Source organism: Nelumbo lutea, chromosome 4, assembly GCF_056320005.1.
Source record: "Nelumbo lutea isolate HS-2025 chromosome 4, American lotus-T2T, whole genome shotgun sequence".
In the NCBI taxonomy this organism is placed as follows: domain Eukaryota; kingdom Viridiplantae; phylum Streptophyta; class Magnoliopsida; order Proteales; family Nelumbonaceae; genus Nelumbo; species Nelumbo lutea.
Genome location: NC_142687.1, coordinates 79,902,119 through 79,924,549, shown reverse-complemented (window position 1 = coordinate 79,924,549; position 22,431 = coordinate 79,902,119). Strand labels below are relative to the sequence as shown.

Sequence of the window (22,431 nt, the reverse complement as noted above, 5' to 3'; positions counted from 1 at the left end):
CATCTCCAAATTGCAAAAAGGGCAATTGGGGCCTATGTTTATGTCTACACTCGCAAGTCTTGACCTTATGGATATTTTTACCATACTTAAGAACCATAAGAATAGCTTCACTTTTGGCTGAATTTTCAATTTTCTAACAAAAGACTCTGCGGTCAAAACTTGTTCATTATCACTATCAATATCAGCTTGAAGCCAGGTTGCCGAATTAATAATAAATTCCCCATTGCAGCTAGGACCCCATTTCAATTCATCATTCATATTGGTCTTTGGAATAAAATATCATTCAAGGACATTTTTTATTTTGGAAAGGATATTTGTTGGGATTCTAGAATACTTTCAACAGCATATTTGTGTTAAAAAACTCACCGACGTTAGCTTTCCAATTAAGATTCCGGCTATCTAAGTACTCCTTTCCAATTAAGGGATATATGTTAGCTTTTGGGGTAGCTTCCCATAAACTATGAGATCGTTCAAACACCTTCCAATTTTACCAATTTCCTTGAGTGTTTACTTCAATCCAATCATCATCAGTAAATTATTCCATCCACTAAAGACAAAGCAATTCAGCCACTTGAGCGGTTTGCCCAATAAAACTGTCAATGTAAATATATTGGTCTCACCAAAAAATGGAAATATTGAGATCAGGATTCAGGATATAAACTAAAAATGTAGTAATTGTGAGAGAGAGAGAGATTACAAGTTCGAATAAATCGATCAGGGAACAACAGGGACACGTGAATTGTTTCCTAACAAATACACTGAAACATTTTACAGATTAGAAGTCTCTTGGAACTGCATTAGCCTCCGTATCAGCGAAAAAGGTGGGGGAAAAATCTCTGCAGCAACTGCTTTGTCAGGTGCCACTCTCAAGCTCAGCAATCATTTTCATGGAAGAAATTTTTGATGAATCATAAACATGCTCTTCTGGGTAATGACCAAAATAATGGATAGTAGAAGTATCATAGTTCATAGGTTTTTTCTCAAGTTATCAGTGCTCCAGAGCACTTCGGAGAGAAAGTGAAGGGCCTTCTTGTATTGATCCTCTAGAAATAAGGTCATGATTTAAGAACAAAACAATAACGGTTATATCATCATGGAAGTGGCGTCGAACCTTCTTGTCAATCCTCTGAAGATCCGAGAATCGCATCTCACGCTTTCTAGCTGCTTCTTGTAGAGCAGCCTTGATGAGCCTTCTAGCACTTCCCTGCGTTAATACAAAAAACTGTCAGCTCAGAGCAAGGCAAAATATTCCACTACTCGTAAGTTTAGAAGAAATATGTTGGATGCATATCTGAGGAAATAAGGCATGCAACGCTCTACCACTACTCGTACACACTTCAGAACCAAAGCACAACATAAAGGATTAGGCTAACCCAGGTTGTCTAGTCTATCATCTATAATAGATACATTTAAACAGGGTTATTGCTCGTCAGGTCACTTTGATGAACCTTTAGCTATTAGACACAAGAATCCTATTTTGCAACTTGCAACCTGGTTGGCGCCCAAAAGACTTCTCCCTACAGGCCTGCACTTCCTCTTACCGCTCCCTACTCACAGGGCAAAGCTTCAGCTAGAAAGCCCTTGCCACATAACCAAAATAAGACACTTACCTTGGGCCCTTTGAAAACTTGGATAGTGGAACTTGGGGGAAATCCAACACAAGGCCAATGTACACTGAGTGAACATGCGGCTCCAATGGACAGTTTACATTGGCCACAAAATTGTCCCATGTGGCCAACATAGGTGGAATCTTCAAAAGAGTTTCCCTACTTGAAAATAATTGTATTGCTGTAAAACTAAACCAAGCATTTCTGGAAAGATTCCTTGAAGTGCCTGTAAAAACTAGTTTATCACATTGCCAACTAGAAGATGGAAGATTCCAAGGCACAGTGACTCATTGGGTGGAGATACCGAAGAGGTTTGGACCATTTTACATTGATAGAGCTGATATCTTGGCATTAAGGGGTACAGAGGGATCTTTGAACATTAAAAAATTAGGTGCTGTTTGGCAAGTCTTTTTTCAAAGATCTTCTGGAAGATCTGACAGCCAAAAGACGATGTGAGCTTATGCATAAAGATCTTGGCAGCCCACAGACCGTTTGGTGGTGGAAGGGGACTCCAAATTAGTGGTGGGGTGGTTATAAACTGGGGAGGCAAAACTTTGGAGTTAATGAGTTATAATAATGAAAGGAAGAAATTAAAATGGTTCATACAAAATATGGAAATGAGAATAAGATGGGTCAAAAGGAGTGCAAACTCCTTAGCTGATGCTCTTGCTAAACTATAGGTGCATAGAGATAGTTGTAAAAAGAAGAAAAGTTTCTACAAGGAGAGATGAGAGGGTTTATCTCTCATTGTTTGTATGTCTTTATTGTACCCATAACCTATTTTTATACTATTAATGATTTTTACAGTTGTTGATGAAACAAGCCCTCAACTGATTTGGAAACCATCAGTTGATAATCACATCAAGATGAACTTTCATGGCCATTCTCTAGGAAACCCGGGGCCTTCGTGAAGGCTGAAATAAGAATAGGAACAATATTACAAGAGCTGAGTGGCTAAGGCAATCAAGTTAAAGAATATACTGGTGGAATGCGATTCAAAGAAAGTAGTGGGGAGGCTGAAAAGCAATGATGAATGAATGTGGAAATTTAGATGTCATGAGGGAAATTAGGCAGCTGGTGTCAAATTTTGAATTGATCCATACAAGGGTAGAAACCTATACATAAGGGATACATGGCATATTGTAAGTAATTCATTCATTCATTTGAATTTAATAAATTTTTGGGTAAATCTCTTAAACTACCCCTACTGTTTAGCTAATTGACACACAGTACCCCTACTGTTTAGCTATTGTCTTGCTATCCCTTAAGTTTTTTGACAATTGTCATTGTCGATAAGTGCTAACGGAAGGAAATGAAATGTCAAATTTGCCCTCTACTATTCCTCAATTTACCCTCGATTTCGTTGCTCCTTATTGTAAGCGGCGGCCATGACTTTTCTGGTATGTTTTTTCCTCATGTTCTCTCCAGAGATGTAACCCCCACTGACGGTGGCCATTTCCACCACCACCACCGCCACCACCACTTCCGCCATAATCTCCACCACCGCCACCACCACTTCCGCCATAATCTCCACCATCGCCACCGCTGCCTCCGTAACCCCTGCTGGCGCCACTACCTCCATAGCCCCCACTAGCAGCACCTGCATAGCCACTACAATCGCCAGTTCCATAGTTTCCGCCTACCACCGCCAGTTCCATAGTTTCCGCCACTGCCAGATCCATAGCCTCCACCAGCACCGCCACCGCCATAGCCTCCACCACCACCTCTGAGAATGGAGGTCTGAGAATGAAGCTGTATGGGAACAACTCCCGTTCTCTCTCTCTCTCTCTCTCTCTCCCTCTTTTCTGTCTGGTACATACCCAAGAAGCCATACGAGCTGACTCAAGCATATATCATTCCATTTCCAAGGACGATTTCTGCTTTCGCTTCCAAAGCTTTGCACTCCCAATAAATCTGATTTGAGCCTCCTTCGAAGTTCATATACAAGCCATCATGGCCGTCCCCTAGTTTCATGGAGTAAAGTCCATTTGAGAAAGTCAGTTTCATGTTGGCCGTGAAATTCTAGTTCTCCACAAGTGTGTTGGATGGGAAATCAAAACACTGCCAGAGAAGGTTGGAGTTTCTGAGTAGAACTACTCGGTCACTATATCCCCAGGTGATTTTTCCGGTACTGGGAGATTGATTCTGAAAGCACAAAGACTGATCTGATTTATTGCCCGATCTGATCAAGACTAGACCTGTTCATGGGCCGGGCTGGGCTTTTACTCTTCATTAATGGAAATATGTTAGGCTCGAGCCCGAGCCCGGCCCGACCAACGGGCCTACAACTTGGGCCCGAGCCCGACCCTGATAAAAAGCTCGAAGCCCGAGCCCGAAGCCCAACCTAATAAAAAAATTAGAAAATTTCCCTATTCAATAATCAATATAAATTAGAATTTATTTACATTAAAAAAAGAATATAAATTCAAAATTTATTTACATTAAAAAAAGAATATAAAGAAGGGAAAAAGGATGTGGAGAAGAAGGGTTTGGCTGGAAAAATAAGGGAAAGAGGTGAAAAAAAGAGGGGTATTCGACTAGGGTTTTTAGGTTTAATTATAGGTTAGGCCAGGCTATTTTGGCAAATCCCGAGCCCAGCTCGAATTTATTGCAGGCCAGGATTTTTGGCCCAAGGTTAAGCCTGCGGGCCCATATACCTGTTCAAGCACGTCCGAGGGTCGGGCTGGCCCGTCGGGCCACCCGACCCATGAACAAGTCTAATCAAGACGGTGAAATCCCTCCACTTGAAGACCATCCGAGCAGAAATGGTGATGTTGGGAGGTAGAGTCTGGAACGTTCTAGTCGTCACCAAAGGAGACAACAACGATGAATCTATCTGGGTTCTTGAGCTCTGTCGTTGACGCACTCCACAGTGAGCTCTATGTGCTCCAACTTCTAGCAACACAACAAAGAATATGGCACTCACCGAAGAGATTGCCGATGTAGTCCCGTGTTTTGCCGCTGGGGACAAAGAGTCACTTTGCGCAGGAACCCACCAGCGTGTTTCAAGCAAAGAAATTCAAGGTGTAGCCATTTGGAGGTATGATTTGATAATGAACAGATGGTTTAGGGGTCCTTCCATGATTAGCCCAAGATGCCTATTTGCATCTGCCAACTGCGGAAACGTTGCATATGTAGCCAGAGGGATTGAGATGGGGACTCGTATGGAGATATTAAATTCTGCTGAGAAATACGACCCTGAGAATGAATCATGGATTCCGCTTCCGACGATGCATCAACGGAGGAAGATGTGTTCAGGGTGTTACATGAATAACAAGTTCCACGTGATCGGAGGGCAAAATGAAAGAGGAGTTGATCTCACCTGCGGTGAGTTCTATGATGCAGATAGGAACGCACGAGAGCTAGTGTCAGACATGTTGAAGGATGCCCCTGTTTCGACATCGCGATGTCCACCCCTTGTTGTTGTTGTGAACAACGATCTCAACCATTATATATGCTTGAACAAATAGTCTGTCGGTAAGCGTTTTGGTTTTATATCACAGAGAAGTTTTTTACAACTCCCCTGTCTCTTCATTTCTCATGGCCTTCAACATGGTCTCTCTCTCTCTCTATTCCTTGGAAATAGAGATGGACTTTAAAAAGAAAGATCAGAGACCTGTCATAGACTCCATTTGTGAAAGAAGTTTTGGGCAGTTGCAAACAACTGTCAATCCTCCACCTCCTCTGAAAGGACTTGGTGCCAAAAAAACCTGGTGATGCCGACGAAAGTGGTCGAATACAAATGACGACAATGGTGGCAATGGCGGCGGAGAGACAGGGAGTGGAACAGTTGCAAAGTGGTTCGTTGTAGCTGCCGCCGGGGAGAGGGATGGTGAAGAAGAAGAGAGAGGGACGAAGGGAAAATTAGGTTTTGAAGAAAATGTATACATCACGTGGTGTCACGTGTATGAATTTCGACGGAACATTAACGGATATTAACGACAAGGGAGGATTTGGACATGTGTTAGAAAACTTAAGGGTACCGCAAGACAATAGCTAAACAGTAGGGGTATCGTGTGTCAATTAGCTAAACAGAAAAACTACCTTAAAAGGAGAATCAGATTTTAAAACCATTTTAGAAGAGAAATTCCATTGGTCATCCATGTTATAGAAGAAAGATCTGGAAGTGAAAACCCTAGAAGGATCCCATAGCCAATTCCTAAAGTCACTTACATGAGGATCAGGCCATTGATCATGTAGTAGATGTAGGAGTTCTGCCATCAAGTCCACCACCCACCCAGTCATTTAGATTCCTTCTAAGTTCTAAGCCAAAAATTCCAAAGCACTCCCATTTGATTATGTTCAAAACACTACACTTGAGCATCTCCGTTTTCAGATATTAGAAACAATGCCAGAAAGAGTTCCTTTGGATGTTGATTTGCAAACCAAGGGTCTCTCTTAAAAGCTTAACCTTGGCTTGTATCTAACTCCTTTGACAAAGCCTAGGAGTGAAAACCCCAGAAGGATCCGAGAGATGCACATTTAATAATATATTTCCCTTCTGTGAATGTCAAACTTCATATATATTTTATCCATGTTAGAGCCATCTCCTTGCTTTCATCTACCATGCTATCTCTTGGACCAGTTTCATTCTCAAATAACCATAGACACCGACATGTTGTTTATCTAGCATTCATAATCACATATCCTTAGATTGTGCACATGTAGGTGGCGTTTGATTGCACCTTTCAAGCGTTTGAATCTGAAAACATTGCTTTCCGAACGCCACCTTCGTTTGGTATGCCCTCGTATTACTAATCCGAAATCCAATTTCAGATCTTAATCCGTAAGAGGTGGGGCGGGTCCTTAATGCGCTCAGATGTAATTCAGATGTGTGTAAAAGACATTAGTATCCTCAAAGAAATTTTTTGTAAGAGGTGGGGGTGGGTCCTTAATGCACTCAGATGTAATTCAGAGGTGTGTAAAAGACATTAGTATCCTCAAAGAAATTTTAATGACATGGTTTGTCCCTCATATAACACGAAAATTTAGGTTATTCAAACCCTCTCTGCGACCTGAACAAACTCTAGTGCCATCAAGCTCTCTTCAAACCCTCTCTTCGACTTGAACAAGCAACGGTGGTTCTCTCTCTCTCACTCTCTCCCAAGTCTTCCCACCACTGCTACTGCAACTTGCAGCGGCGGTGGTTCTCTCTCGCTCTCTCTCTCACTCTCTCCCCCTATCTTCCCGCCACCGCCACTACAAGTTGTACTCTCTCTCTCTCTCTCTATCCTATCTTCCCGCCACCACCACTGCCGCTACAAGTAGCAACAAAGGTTCGATGAGTAATAATAACAATAATAAATAATACTAATAATAATAATTATTATTATTAGTTATAAATTATTTTTACTAATTATTAATTATTTTAATATTTGTATAGTATTTAATTTTTTTAAATTTTAATCATTTTATTTATTAATTAGTAATTATTAATTAATTATTTTTTATTTGTATTGTTTCAATATTATTTTGAGGTTGAAATTATTTTTTATGAGATAATGCATATTGAACTCAACATTTCCAAATAGTATGTTCTAGGGGTAAAATAATAAAATCAATAAATTTCAGATGGTAAAGGGTTGATCCAACAAAAACAAACTTATGGATTTAGAGCCTCTAAAAAGTAGAAAAGCACATACGCTTCTTTTCAGATTTCAGACAAAAAATATATCTTTTCAACTTTTCAGATCTGAAATTTCAGATTTTATCAAATGCCACTATAGACAAACAAGGTCATATTAGTTTTATCAAAACCAGACCAAACAACTGTTTTAGTGACTGGCTCACAGGTTGAACAATTCCATAATGTCTTCCAAAGCTGCTCTTATATCAAAATAAGCTTAAAATGATAAATATCATGGAGCATGAATGCATGAGAGGCATTACATGTATCTGTGCTACTTCACTAGTTTGGCTAGGTTAACAATTCTGAGAATTGGGCAGCCCCAGTGTTTTAAAAGCGCAAGGCGCAAAAAAGGCGCAAGGGCCAATTTGCGCCTAAGGTGAGGTGCAAGGCAAGGCGCACGCCTTTTTGAAGCAAGGTGCAAAAATACAAAAATTTCGTAAAAAAAGAAAAAAAATGCTAGAAATTTCAAAAAAAATTAAAAAAAATATTAAACTAATATTAATAAGAAATATAAACTTAATTTTAAAATTAATGGTTTAAAAAACCTATTATCTAAAATTAGAATACATAAACATAACATGTAAAGCATATTCAAATGAAATTTTAAAAATAAAATCAAACATATAAAGCATTTTCAAGCATGTAATGCCTACAATCTCTTTTTTTCCTCAATTGCATTACTTCAAGTAGCTAATGTGATGTAAAACATTATATTCCTGATTCTATGAATCGCCTTTGTGCCACGCCCCTCGAGGCAAGCCCACAAGTCCATGTTCGGGTCTTAAATTCTTAATTCTCACACAAAAAAATAATGATTTTATAATTTTAAATGCCTTTTAAGAAGATGTTTTATTAAGATGAACGAATGGACAACATTAAAAAATAGGGGTGTATCGGATCAGGCCATGGTTCAGAGGGTAGTCGGGACTTAAACTGACCCCTCTGAACCGGTTTTGAAAAAATAAATAAATAAAACACAAAAAAAAAGCACCGATACAGGCTGATACGCCGGTAGGGCGTATCGGCCTGTATTGATATTTAGAACCTTGGGTTGAATTACCAATTGATGAGCTCTACAAAACTGATACTAGTTTAAAATGTCAATGTGTTTCAAGTTATATTCCTAAACTTTACATATTCCTCAGCAAAAACTATAGTTGTTGATATACATGAGATGGTATTGTAACATGATGAGTTCAAAGATACGATACGATATGCCCCGTATCAGGCATATCGTATTGAAATTTTGAACCTTGATTTGCACATTTTGAGTTCAATTTTTTCTTGAACCCACTTTATCATGTAGTTTTAACTCTTAAGGACAACTCACAATATATTATTTTTGTCTATTAGCCTTAGTTTCTTGGATTTGTTTGACGGATTCTTTTATCATCATCTAAGTCTTATCCCATCTATAAGGGGTTGGCTACATGAATCCTGTTTTACCATTCCATTCTGTTTATTGCCATATTCATTGTCAAATTTTGAGCACTTAAGTTGTACTTGGGCTTATTTTACCATTTCATAAAGTATCATTATACATTTCCACATTTTTCACAATGTTTCTACCATTTCTATAGTTTTCTTTTTCTTTTTTGATAATTCACCATTTTTATAATTTTTGTACTATTTCCACCAAGACTGGGTCCCCCCACAAGAAGTGGTAAGCTTAAACTAAAACCATACTTCAATGGTAGCTCTACGGATAACCCAGGAAGAGCTGGTATTGGGGGAGTCATTAGAGACCATCAAGCTTGGTGGTTGTGATGTATTCAGGGGTCCAGCAGGTTTAGAAGATTCAGCCAAGGCAGAAACCATGACACTTCTACAAGGATTGAGATTATCACAGCACAACAGTATGGCCTCAGAGATTTGGAAGTTGAAGGTGATTCACAGCTAGTAATTCATTGGGCCAAGCACCTCAAAGAAGCACCTTAGAAATACAGACATGCATTTAGGGAGATTGGTGTGATTGCAAAGAAATTGACAAGCTTCAGCTGGATGAGAAGAACTGCAAACAGAGTAGCAGATGATACACTCTAGAATTTTATTAGCAACTGCCCCTAAGCCAAACAAAATTCTCCACCACGTCCAGCTCAAGCAAAAAATGTATAATGGCACCTTATGGAAATAAAACATTGCAAAAAGTGATATACTAAGGAAGTTTATTGGAAGCACATTACCAGAGGGCTACTAAACCAAGAAGACTGGATATATACTGTTCACATCTAAGAGAATTCTCATCTATGTTGCCTAGCACTTTCATACTAATCCAGTGAAACCTTGAAGGACACGAGAGCAAATTATTATTATTCTATCTCAATCATGAAAAGGCCACCAAAACTTGCATATTCAAAGCCTAAGGTTAGAGATGAATAAGTATCATAAGACCAGTGTGTCAGTCCCAATCCATGTCACTTAGAGAAGAAACTTCCACATGGCTACATGGTTTTGGAGGCATTCACATCTTCACCCTCTATTTAAGGGACAAGTTTCATTGTAAAGCTCCATTATGTGTCTCCAAAATAAGCTCTCATTGCTGATGGCCTTAAATTTGAAAATTGTAACCTTGATGGCATATAGGCTGAAATTGATAAATTGAATAAAAGGCCAAAAAAGAGGGTCCTCAATCCACTGCAAAGTCCAGATCAGCCACATGGTCCCCACATATCATAAGTAAGACCATGCAGAAAAATGCCAATTGACCCAATCAAATGGAATGGAAAATATGCTTGCTTTCCAAAAAAGTCCAATCTTCCACCCAGGAATTTGTGAAGGCCCTGTTCGACAAGGACTACAATTGTCATTTCGTTCACTTTTTAAGACCCATTTTAAATTTCCCCAAATGTGGATATGCTTATCCAGTGGATCACCAACAGAAGGAAATGCACAGAAAGTCAACTGAGAAACAATAAACACTAGAAGAATAGCAACTGCATGATTATCAAAAGTCAAAGAACTACAAATCAAACCCATGCAACATCACAAGCTGTATAAATTTAAAACAAAAGAAAATAGCATGTCTATGCAGAAAACCATGACTATGATAAGAAGATAGAACTCTTACTGAATGTGGATTATTCTGGACAATATCCACAGCTCTTTCATTGCTCAAGTGCTCCCATAGACCATCAGATGCAAATATAAGGAAAGAATCATTTGGTTGGAGAGGATGAGAGATAATAGATGGATTGGCAGTCAAAACAGGCATATTCATTGGTTCAGATAGCCTGAATTTCGCATTGATTGGTTCTCTATTATACTGTGCATGCTTCATATATACATCACCTATAGATCTAGACACCTGCAGACAATGAAGTAACAGCTTTAACAGCACATATCTTTTTCTTTTTCTTTTGAGAAAATGTGAAGTATTGCTTTGTTTTGTAATACATAATACAGTTTGTGTGCAGTGAGGAACTATACAAGAAGATCTAAGATTAACAAAAAAATAGGGCTATGAAAACAGATGGGGTTTGGAAATTTATGTGAATAAAATTGCTTGTTCAAAGTAAGCATAATGAGGACATGTCTGATCCCGACCAAGAATGAAGAGAAGCCATCACTTGTTGCAGCACCTTTTCTCTAGACTGGAATTGGTTGTCCAAGAGTGATGTTTCTTTTCTTCCAAATGTACCCAATTAACACTACAGTAATTAGTGCTCCAAAGAGTTTCTACCCCATCTCTTGTTATTAGTGCTCCAAAGAGTTTCCACCCAATCTCTTAAGGCCCTTCAAAACATACAATTCAGAAAGGACCAAGATCAAGAAAACTCTATGGATGGATAGAAATAAAAACGAGCATGCAAAGGAAGGGGGCCCTTGTTATATTGAAATCAAGAACATTCTTTATATTTCTGATAGATAGGTGAAGCTTTGTCGGTCTTTATATTTGACCGGTAAGATTGCATCCATCGCATTGGAGACCAAAATGACTAGTCATCACATCAACAACATTGTTTATATGTTTCAAGAAATAAAATAACATAAAATAGCACTGATGGAAGCTCTGCATAAACCTTTGGTTAATTGAAAGATTTAGAAGATCAGAATCTAGATACAAAATAAGATCTTCAAAGGCATTTTACAAATTACAACTTAAACAGATGGCTTGACTAAGAGTTGTTTGTGCAGTCTAATATGCACTAATTATATTGTTCTTTTAATTTCTAATCATCTTTAGACACACCTCACTTATCAAGTTAACTTTCCAGAGTTAAAAACTTCAGGAGACTACACAGCACTCCAAGTTTCAATCAAACATATCTGATATATCCAATCTAATTTTAGTTTTGAAAGGATTGGCAACTTAATCATTTTTTAACCTTTTTTCCATGAAATGCTGAAGTGGTCTCGCTCTTTACAATCATTTACTGAGGAAACAATAAGCTAAAATCTCCATAAGAAGGCTGGTCAATAGTAATGATGAATAGATTCAGGTATAAAGACACGCTATTTTGGGATGTCATTTCTAAACTTTGACTGTTGTTCCTTAGAGAATGCAAATTTGCATGGGATTGGCAGAACTATCAGAGATGATATGACAAACATCTTATTAACCTTTTTAGGTCCAGTAGGCTTTGGGTGTCACTGAAGAAATCGGTCCTTTGACTCAAGAACAAAGACTGAAAAGGTGCCAAGCCAAATCAAACTTTGATAAACTAGCACTGAAAGATGAGATTAGGTGGAGACAAAGAGCCAAAACAACCTGGCTGAGGGTGGTGATAAAAACACTAGTTTCTTTCACAAGATGGCTAATGCCCGGAACAGAGTTAAAGAAATTAGCAGGTTGGAGTGTGAGGGGAGAGTGGGAGAGTCAGTTGCTGAAATCAAAGTCATTGCTTCTTCATTCTACAAGCAGCTTTATGAGGAACCCTCGGCCATTAGACCTCTTCCTCTCCATACCCCTTTCAAAAAACTAACAGGCGAGCAAAAAAGCTTCCCTAGAAAGGCCGCTCACAGAGGAAGAAGTTAAGAAAGTGATTAGCAGAATGGAAACAGATAAATCTCCTGGTCCAGATGGTTTGACAAATCTGTTCTATATCTTATGAATGTGTTTCAGACCTTTTCATAGAAGTTCCTCTCTGCAAAGAAGCCTGAACTCCACCTTTATTACCCTCATCCCTAAAGTTGCCGGGGGCTCAGGGGCTGTGAATCTAAAGGACTTTAGGCCTATAAGCCTTCTCAACAGCTTTTATAAAATTCTGGCATAAGTCTTGACAGAGAGGTTGAAAAAGGTTTTGCCCAATGTGATTTCTGGGAACCAAGGCGCCTCTATCCCAAGTAGACAAATGTTGGTGGATAGTGTGCTTATCGCAAATGAGCTAATTGACTCTAGAAAAAGGGATGGTAAATCTATTCTGGTGTGTAAATTGGATATTCAGAAAGCATATGATCATGTAAACTGGAGATGCCTCAATTTGGTTCTTGGGAGAAAACTGGATGAAAGTTTGTGTTTCTTCCCCAAAGTTCTCAGTTTCTAATCCATGGGCAAGTGACGAGCTTCTTTGAAAGTTTTAGAGGGATTAGGCAAGGGGATCCCCTCTCCCCCCTGCTTTTTATTTGTTTCATGGAAGTGTTTTCTCAGTTCAGTAAGTTGGCCGTTGCATAAGGTTTGTGGGATGGTTTTGAGATCTCTCCAGGAGGGGAGAAGGTTCATCTTCTCCAGTTTGCTGATGACCCCTTGTGCTTTATTGATGCTTCCCCATATCAGCTTGAACCTATGCTTGGCATCCCATATTGGTTTGAGGCTGTGTCAGGGCTTAAAGTAAACTTAGGGAAAAGTGTGATTTTTCCTGTTGGACAAGTTGAAAATATGGAAGAGATGGCTGAGATTTTGGCTTGTCAGGTGAATCATCTCCTAGGAAAATATTTGGTGCTCCATCTTGGAGCTAAATGCACCTCCTCTGCTATCTGGGATCCAGTGGTAGAGAGAATGGAGAAGAAGCTGGCTTCATTGAAGGCTAAATACCTCTCTTCAGGGGGGTAGAGTGATCCTGTTAAAAAGTACTTTATCAAACCTTCCTACATACTTTCTTTCCCTCTTTCCTATCCCCTCCAAGGTATCCAAGAAGTTAGAACCTTTTCAAAGGAATTTCTTGTGGAGAGGTTGGGAAGAGGACAAGAAAATTCATCTGGTTAACTGGGACCAGGTTTGTTTGCCTGTGGAAGGAGGCCTGGGAGTGAGAAAGCTTAAGACCTTCAATTTTGCTCTCTTGAGTAAGTGGATTTGGAGATTTGGCTCTGAAAGAGATGCTTGGTGGAAGTCTCTTATAGCTGCTAAATTTGGTTTGGATTGGGGTAATTGGAAATCTTTGGATCCTTTTCAGTTTTCAGCCTTGGGGTTGTTCCCTGTGGAAGGGTATTATAAAAGCTTTCCCTTCTTTCTAGAAGGTTTGGTGTACAAAATTGGGGATGGCAATAGGTTGAAATTCTAGAAAGACCCCTGGTGCTTGAATATTCCCCTTGCCAAGGCTTTTCCTAACCTCTTTCAGTGTGCCTTAAATCCTGATTCTTCAGATTCTGAGACCTATGATTGGGTGCAAGGTTCAGCTGTTTGGTGTCCCCTCTTTAGGCGGAACCTCTATGATTGGGAATTGGAGCAGCTGCTGGAGCTGTTACAGCTGTTGCAAAGCCAGCTTATTTCTGCAAATGTGGAAGATGAGTGGAGGTGGATATGAAGTGGAGATGGCTGTTTTTCACTTAAGTCTATGGCTGATAAGCTAAGTTAAGGCAGCAACATTGGCCTCCCTAGTAAGCAGGTGTGGGATACTACCAGACCCCCTAAGGCTAATTTTCTTGTCTGGGTGCTGGCTTTAAATAAATGTCTCTAAAAAATTAATCTGATTAGGCATGGGGTTCAGATTTCAGATCTGAACTGTGGCCTTCGTGGTCCGGTGCCTGAATCTGGGGATCATCTCTGCATTCACTGTCCTGTGTCTGCTAAACTGTGGGAGCACTTCATTCAGGCGGCTGGCATTAGCTGGGTTATGCCCCGGTCTGTCAAGGATGTTCTGTGCAATTGGAAGTTATCTTGTCTGAGTTGGAAAGGGAAGTTGATCTGGAAAACAATTCCTGCAGTCATCTTAGTATCTCTGTGGTCTGAAAGGAATAGCCAAGTGTTCTGCAACAAAGCCAGAGCTCCTGAAGACCTCTTACAGTTACAGATTGCAGCCAACAGACTTGCTTCTTGGTTATCTGTTGTTTCAGAATTTAAAAACCAGAATGTATTTCAGCTTCTTAACTCTCACTCTATTTGGGTTCTGTAAGTTGTTTTTCTTTGCAATGAATTCCATTGGGATGCTGTTGTAGTTCTTTCCTCTATCATCAATAAAATTTTTACCTTACCTTTTCAAAAAAAGAAATTATGCTATTGTTGTTTATACCCAGCTATTCTACATTTTGAACAGTAGGAGACTATCTTCAATTTAATGAAATTCAAGTTACTGTTGATTATCAAAGAATAGCAATTTGTAATTACAAATGATGAATATAGTGAGATATAAACACAAGCTATTTTGGGAAGTGGTTTCTAAATTTTGTTGGCTGTTTCTTAGAGAATCCATGTTTTTCTGAGATGGGCACAGCTATCGATATGATATGAGAAGCATCTTATTAAGTTTTTGGGTCCAGTAAGCTTCGGGGCATCACTCATGTATTTATGCTGTTATTTTTTATACCCTGATATTCTGCTTTTTGAACACAGGAAGGCAGCTTTCAATCTAATGAAATTTACATTATTGTTGACTATAAAAAAAAAAAAAAAAGCCATGAAAAAAATAACTTTTGGATAATGCAACCTATGATAGTAGCAACAGAATCAGATAAATGATGAATATTGGTTATCAAAAAGGGAACGGGAAGAAAATATAGACAAAGCACCTGAATAATGCCTTTTACCCTCCAAACTCCATGCTTAAGAACAACTATTTGAGGGTCATTTGGGTGAGAATCTCTAAGCTCTTGTCTCACAGCCTCCAAGTTAGCATTGTGTTCAGTTGACAACTGTATAGCAGCAACACCGCCAGTGTTACCAACTTTCTTCCCAAGTACAACACGGGAATCTCCAAGGTTTGCCACATAGAGTGTCCTCTGACAGATCACTCCAACTAGACAGCATGCCCCAACTGTTGCCATATGTGGTTGGCTGTTCCATTGCTCAGAAACAAGTGCAGTAAATCCTTCCTCTGTTTGAAGAAAGGCTCTTCGGATGGTCTCACATGTCACACCCTGGGCCTCAGCTGATCTCTCTGCAGAAACACAATTCCTGTGGATTCAGAATGACATGATTTTATCTTTAATAGCCACTGAAGTAACAGAAATTAAAGAAAGAAGAAGAACAAGAAACAGAAGCAAAGTAATAGAAATTAAGACTGAAAAGAAAAAATGGCACCACAGCACATTAGACTAAGTTCTAAGACAAAGGACTGAGAAAGGTATTGCTTTAATAGGTTAGGGTTCTAAATGGTACAGGACCAAAAAAAAAGGATTTGGCAGCAAAGGTGTCCTGTCTTCATGTTTAAGTCTACTCCATCTTCTCCTTAATTCTCATTGTTAGCAAACAAGGTAAACATCATAGGCGATGCCCAGAGCTTCAAATATACAAAGATTACCTAGACATTTTCAAGTCTACCAAAGGGTCAGTTTCCTCGGCATTTTTAAGAGTACGGATGAATAGACCGTCTAATTGTCTATTGATATCCCAAACACTTGCGAATTCAGGGATATTGGATAATCTCCCGAGACTGATCAAACTGTCAATTACCCTAGATGCAATATTGCTTTTGAATCATCCTCTACGGATTTGGCAGTACCTGTGAAAGTGCAATTCTCAGCTCCATTTGAGTCTTTAACCTAAACCCCAGATTATCTTTAAGATTTGTCGGTGCAAATGTAGAAACAACAAACAATTCCAAATCCAATATCAAGATTTCAGGAAAACTATTAAACCCGAGATCACTGAGAAACGGTGGCCATTCGCAAGAATTACGTAAGAACTAGAGGCAAAAGAACATGGGGAAGTTAATTAGATTCTGGCATGCATTCATATTTACCCAATCTTTACACTGTATGGCATTCAAGCTTGTAAGTCTCTCGTTAAAGCAGAGAGGCTTTGCAAAGTGGCATAAGGTGCAATTAATTATAAAAAAAAAAAAGACATGATTTCAAAGTGTGGCCAATTTATCGAATTAATCAATCAAATGTCTGTGGGTGACACAAAATGATGAACTGAACAGCTTGATGGAATTTCAGTTCTAACTTGTCTAGGAGAGAGGAGAGCATAGCAAATACCTTGAAAATTACGGAAGAGGTGATCGCAAACGTAACGAGCAGCGTCGGGACCTCCATGGCCATCGTAGACACCGACGAAGGCACCGAAAGGACCAGACTCGATCTGGCTCTGGTCTTCGAGGACTTGGTTGGCCTGGATAACGGCCATGGAGAAATCACCAAATGCATAGCGACCGAGGTCACGAAACCAGAGCAAACCATCTCTGCCCTCAACACCACCATCAACAACATTGACGCCAAAAGGCTTCCAACAGAGAGACAAGACTTTCATCCAAGTTCCAAGCATCCCACATCTCTCAAAAGAAGCCCTATCTCTCCTACTCCGGACCCCGACAAGGGAGGGGAGATTGTTGCTGTACAGACTTTATAGGAGGACAAGATGAGATGAGGGAGGAGGGGGCGAGGGGGGATGGGAATTGGGAATTGGGAAGGGAAGGACTTACTGCAAATCGAGACAAAGCGCCCTAGTTTTGAGGGGTGGAAGGGTGCGCAGGTTAAGGGGCGGGATAGGGCGCAGGTTAAGAGAGGGATGGGGGTTGTTCGGTGGAAGAGGAACAGGGATGTGATCGTTTCATTCTGAGGAGATGATGGCGTGGGGAAGCTTTCCCTTTTGTAACGTTGGGTTGGGTTCATTTTTCAAAAATGTCTTTTACCAAACGACGCCCTTCTTCCTCTCTCTCTCTCTCTCTCTCTCTCCTTTTATTTTTCCGGCTTTACTTTTTCTTTTATCATTTATCTTCTCTTTTGCAATACTTACCAAATGTGATAAGACATCTTTCACGTACTGAACGGGAGTGCAGCTGTGCAGGCCAAAGTGCAGGAGATCCGGAGTTTCTTTTTTTTGATAAGTGAGATCCGGAGTTTCTTTCACTCGCTTACTGTGTCTTTCATCCGAATCGCCCTCGGTAAAAAAATCAGAATTGCTCCAAAGCAATCGAACCGAAATTTAGGTTTCGGTTTAATCGGTTTTTCGATTAGTTTCGATTTTATTATTCGGTAATTTTGTATTTCGGTTTTTGGTTTCGATTATCAGTTAATCGAAAAAATCGGTTTACTTTTATTATATTATATTATAATTTATAATTTTATAATTATAAAAAATTATATATTTTTAATATAATTTATAATTTTATATTAATATTTAATATATTATGCAATATACATCATTACTTCATTTAATGTCAAGTTTCAAAAAAAAATTAAAACTCAAAAGAGTGAAAAACAAGTATTTAGCATTGGCTTGGCGCAGGAGTCTAAGCATTCTTTCCTCAATCGTCTTTCTCTCTCTTTGACTCTCTTAGTCTCTCTAGTTTCTCTCTAAATACTCTAATCTTTATGTATTTAGAAAGAATAGGCTGGTCACTAGCTTGCTGTGCTGTTGCCACCTACTGAGAGAGGGACTGATCGGCTGAGGGCGTCTTCCCTATCCTGTTGAATGACTACCAACCGCTAAGTGTCGTGGCTGCTAGCTGCTGTTGTCTGCTTTGCCTCTACCGCCTGCCGCTAAGGGTGAAGGCGTCTTCTTCTTCTTCTTCTAACTACCAACCCTATATAAAGGCACCAACCTCAGAAGCAAGGGAAGCAAGCAAATAAGCAAGTTCTAGCTCTCAGATTTTGTGATTTTTATCTCACAGTCTATTATGAGAGTACTGACTTAAGCATCAGAGTGACCTCGTTGGGTTAGCCATCCCGGGTCCTCTGACATTTGGTTCCTTGCAAGTCTTTAAAGAGCGACGAAGCTCATCAATTCATCTCGCCACTAGGCAGCTCGGCCCCCTGGTCAGCCCAGCACCTCACAAGCAGCTCAGCACCTCACAGGCAGCTCGACACCTGGTCAGCCCAGCACCTCACATGCAGCTCGGCACCTGGTCAGCCCAACACCTCACAGGCAGCTCACCACTTGGTCAGCTTGACACCTCATAGGCAGCTCGGCACTATAGTTAGCTCGCCACCTAGCCTGCCCAGCTCGACTCAGCTCGGCATCCAAGTCCTCACCCAGCAAAATTCTTCACTTCGACCTGAGTCATCGACCACTTGGAAGCAGACCAAATGAAGAGGTACTTAGCCAAAAAATTCGTCATCATTCCAACTAAGTACAGCCTCTTGACAGCTAGACAGCTCGAGCCCTCCACAGGGCAGCTCGCCACAGGAAGTTCACCATAGGAAGCTCGCCATAGGTAGCTCGCCACAAGCAATTCGCCACAAGCAGCTCGCCACAGGCAGATCACCCTCTTATAGCCTGGCAACTTAGACAACTCAGCACTGCACAGGTAGCTCGCCACTAGGCAGTTCGCCACAATGCAACACTCACAGGCAGCACGCCATCATGCAACACTTCATAGGCAGCTCGCCACAAGCAGCTCGCCAACTAGGCAGCTAGCTACCAGGTAGCTCGCCACTTACGGGTAGCTCACCTCCTAGTCAAGCCGACCACCGTGTGACAACCCCGAGGAGCTCACCACCATACCCCACATTTTACGGGATTGTGACTTGTAACGGCTATATTAGCTCACCTACTCCCCAAGTCAGGCGAAAATCAGCAACCTTACCGGTTGGTGGCTTTATCCCCACCTAACACGAAAGCATGTCCCGTCACAGCGGGAATCCAGAAACTGCTCCACCAAACCCGCGAGGACTCCAGTATATAAAGGCCTCACCCCCAGGGGCGAGGGAGGATGGTAACCCCTGCTCTCTAGCTCTTCTATTCTCTAATATCATTTTCAGCTTGCTACTAAGTGCTGACTTAGCCGTCGGAGTGACATCATCGGGTAAACACCCATGGGTTCTCTGGTTCACTTCATGTAGGTCCCTCAGCTCCCGTTGCCTAAAGAGATGAACAGATCATCTTCAGCAGGAAGTAGTCAGTTCAGTTCCAGTCATTGTTGGTAGCCAGATCACCTCTTGTAGGGAGTAGCTGGGTTGCAATACGCTAGGGAGCTCCACTTCAGGTGCTGAATCGTCGACCACTTGGGAGCAGACGAGATGATAAGGTACTTAGCCAAAAAAAAATGATACATGACCAAAAACAATTACATCAAAGATTAATTAATAATAAATATATTATTAATTACTAGTTATTATTAATGTTGATTTTTCCACTATTTTCCATTTTTCAACCAAACAATAGAATTTGAAAAATTCGCACCCATTTTTTACTTTGGCAAGTCTTCCCTAGAACCAATACCAATCGGGTGGTGGGCTAGCTTGACTTAAGCAGGCTAAACTGTTGCCGTATGCTATAAATGGATTCACTTTATCATTTGGGAATGTTACAAAACGAAGACTAAGCTAGAAATTGGTTTTCTCTTCTTAAAACCGAGGTGCTTTCATCAGTTTCTATTATCGTTATACGTTAGCAATTTAGCATCACTGTAATCCATAAACCCACCTTTATTAATTGTTTGCAGGAATTAAGAGGCTAAGTCAAATGCAATAGGACCTAGGTCGTCCGGCTGGTTCAACTTCAACCTGCATGAATTGGCCAGGTTGGCATAGAACCAGGCCAGGGCGGAGGGCCCACACTTTTGTCAAATGTCAACTTCATTCCCTGATAGTGATTGCAGACGGTTGAATGTTAGCCAATTAATAAAGCGTGTGTGCATTAATAATTTAATTTAAGGAAAAATTCCACTTTATTATATTCTTAACTTAATACCCAAACCTTCGAATGTATCTCCGGTACGTAAACTTTCAAAAGTGTTAAATGTATCACTCCGGTCAGTATTTGTTGAAAATGTCAAAACTATTATTAAAAAAAGAATATATTATTTATTATCTTCTATCTTGAGATTAAACTGGTTATCTTTAAAAAATAAAAAAAAAATAGAAATATAATAGGGGTGAACAAAAAAAACCAAAAAACCGAACCAAAAATCGGTTAATTAAACTGATCGGTTCGGTTTCGGTTAACCAATATAGAAAATCAGCGATTAATCGAATTGACTAATATGTATATATATATATATATATATATATATATATATATATTTCTATATATTTTGTATATATTTATGTATTTTTTTATATATTTTGTATATATTATAAATTAATAAATATACATTATATATATTTATAATTTTTATTATATATTTATATATTTTTATAATATATATTATAAAAATTAAAAAACCGATGAACCAAACCAATGGTTAGCCGATTGGTTTCGGTTCGGTTTCGATTACCAATTTTCCAAAAACCAGTAGTACTAGTTCAGTTACAAAAAAGGCCTACAGTTTGGTCAACCATACCGTGAGCACCCCTAAATAATAATAAAAAAATTAGACAAGAACGTGTTTCAGATCTAAAGGTAGAAGACTATGATTTCATTAGTATAAAATCTAAAACACCTCAACCGGTTCAGTCTCAAGGTAGAAGACAATGAACATTGTCTTATTTTGAATGATAGTTTTGACATTTTTAATGAATAACCACCGGTTAAGATAACGACAGTGTTGGATTTTAATCTCATAAGAGATTAAATCCAATGGGTTTAATTGGTCAATTACATGAGAAATTGCACCTACACATTTGATTGAAAAATTAGCTTTTCTCTTGCAAAACCCAGTTTTGAACTTGTCCCACATTAGAAAATTATAAGCTTTGTTTTCAGAATTTTAATAGGAGTTGATTTACACTCTTTAGAGATAGTAGAGGAGAGTATGGGAGTTTGATACTGCGCAACGTGTGCGCACGCGTGTGTGTGGTGCAATGAGGCGCTTTAGAGGCACTACCCAAAATTCAACAAACATAGACCAACTTAACATTTGTTGAAAGTTTAAGTAGTGATACATTTAACTTGACACTACCCAAAATTCAGAATACTAAAGTGGAATTTTCCCTAATTTAAGTATGGTGGCATGGACAGAGACAACACGCGGGGAGTCGGTCGGCAGTCGACTGTGGACAAGGGATGGCTTCATTGCTCGGCACTTTCTCTTTGTGCTTGTCGAAGAATGGGATACCATCTCACATTGGGAAACGTTTGGATTATCGGCAGTAGGATCCACTGCTTGTCCAACTTTCCGTGTCGTTGTTGTCATATAGTTGGTGGCGACGTTGGTCGCCGGCTCGTTCTCATGGCTGGGGTTGCTGATGACACAGTCGTTTGATGGAAATCCAACGTATTATTTGGCCATTGAAATTGAAGGGCGCTTACTCGTTTTTGTCAGTCAACTTTAGAGACCCATGAGGAATATAATAGAGCTCGGCCTGTTTGACTTGATGGGTTGGTCTGGCTGATTGAAGCATTCAGACAAATTCCAGTGTCGTCCATGGAGGGTGCACAGGTAGGGGCCACCCAAGAGAGTCTCCCGTTCACATGATAAGATTGTTATTTGTTTCTATTGTTCCTGCAGGCTGAATAATTCGTTCATCACGTGGTTGTTGGGCTGTTGGCAATTTGGCATCTAGCTCAACTGTGATTAGAGGCATGGTTTTCAAAACCGGACCGGACAATCGGATTGGAAAAACCTGGAATCGATCACACATTTTTCCACAAAATTGCTTTTTTCTTTAAAATCGTTGATTTTGGTCAGTAAACCACTGAACTGTCCAGTTAATCATTCGAACTGTTCAAACGGTTTTGATTGTTTTTTATTTTTTTATTTTTTTGTTAGAATGGGCCAATTGTTTGGGTCGAATGGTCGGACCGTTCAAACCAGTAATCGGACCCTTGACCGGTTTGATTTAAAAAACCATGATTAGAGGTGTAAAGGGATCGAATTCAAATTGAATAAGGTAATATCTGAATTCAAATATGATTAGAAAATTTTATCTAATGGATATTGAAAATTAATGTCCGAATTTAAATTTAATTAAATATTTGAATATTCGATTTTATTTGAATTCAACCAATTAATTATTTTTGATAACTAATAAATATACAAGTTATTTATATACTTTAAT

At 39.6% G+C, this 22,431-nt stretch overlaps 1 protein-coding gene across 1 annotated transcript; it reads right to left on the bottom strand.

The window, feature by feature from the left end:
* Positions 1-579: 579 nt before the first annotated feature.
* Positions 580-17,152, bottom strand: LOC148861250 (putative protein phosphatase 2C 42). Its single transcript, XM_088986510.1, has 4 exons — positions 16,528-17,152; positions 15,118-15,485; positions 10,304-10,540; positions 580-1,204 (listed from the first exon to the last, which is right to left on the bottom strand). The coding sequence occupies exons 1-4, from the start codon at positions 16,811-16,813 to the stop codon at positions 989-991; spliced, it is 1,107 nt and encodes a 368-aa protein (XP_088842636.1). The 5' UTR covers positions 16,814-17,152; the 3' UTR covers positions 580-988.
* Between the last annotated feature and the right edge of the window lie 5,279 nt (positions 17,153-22,431).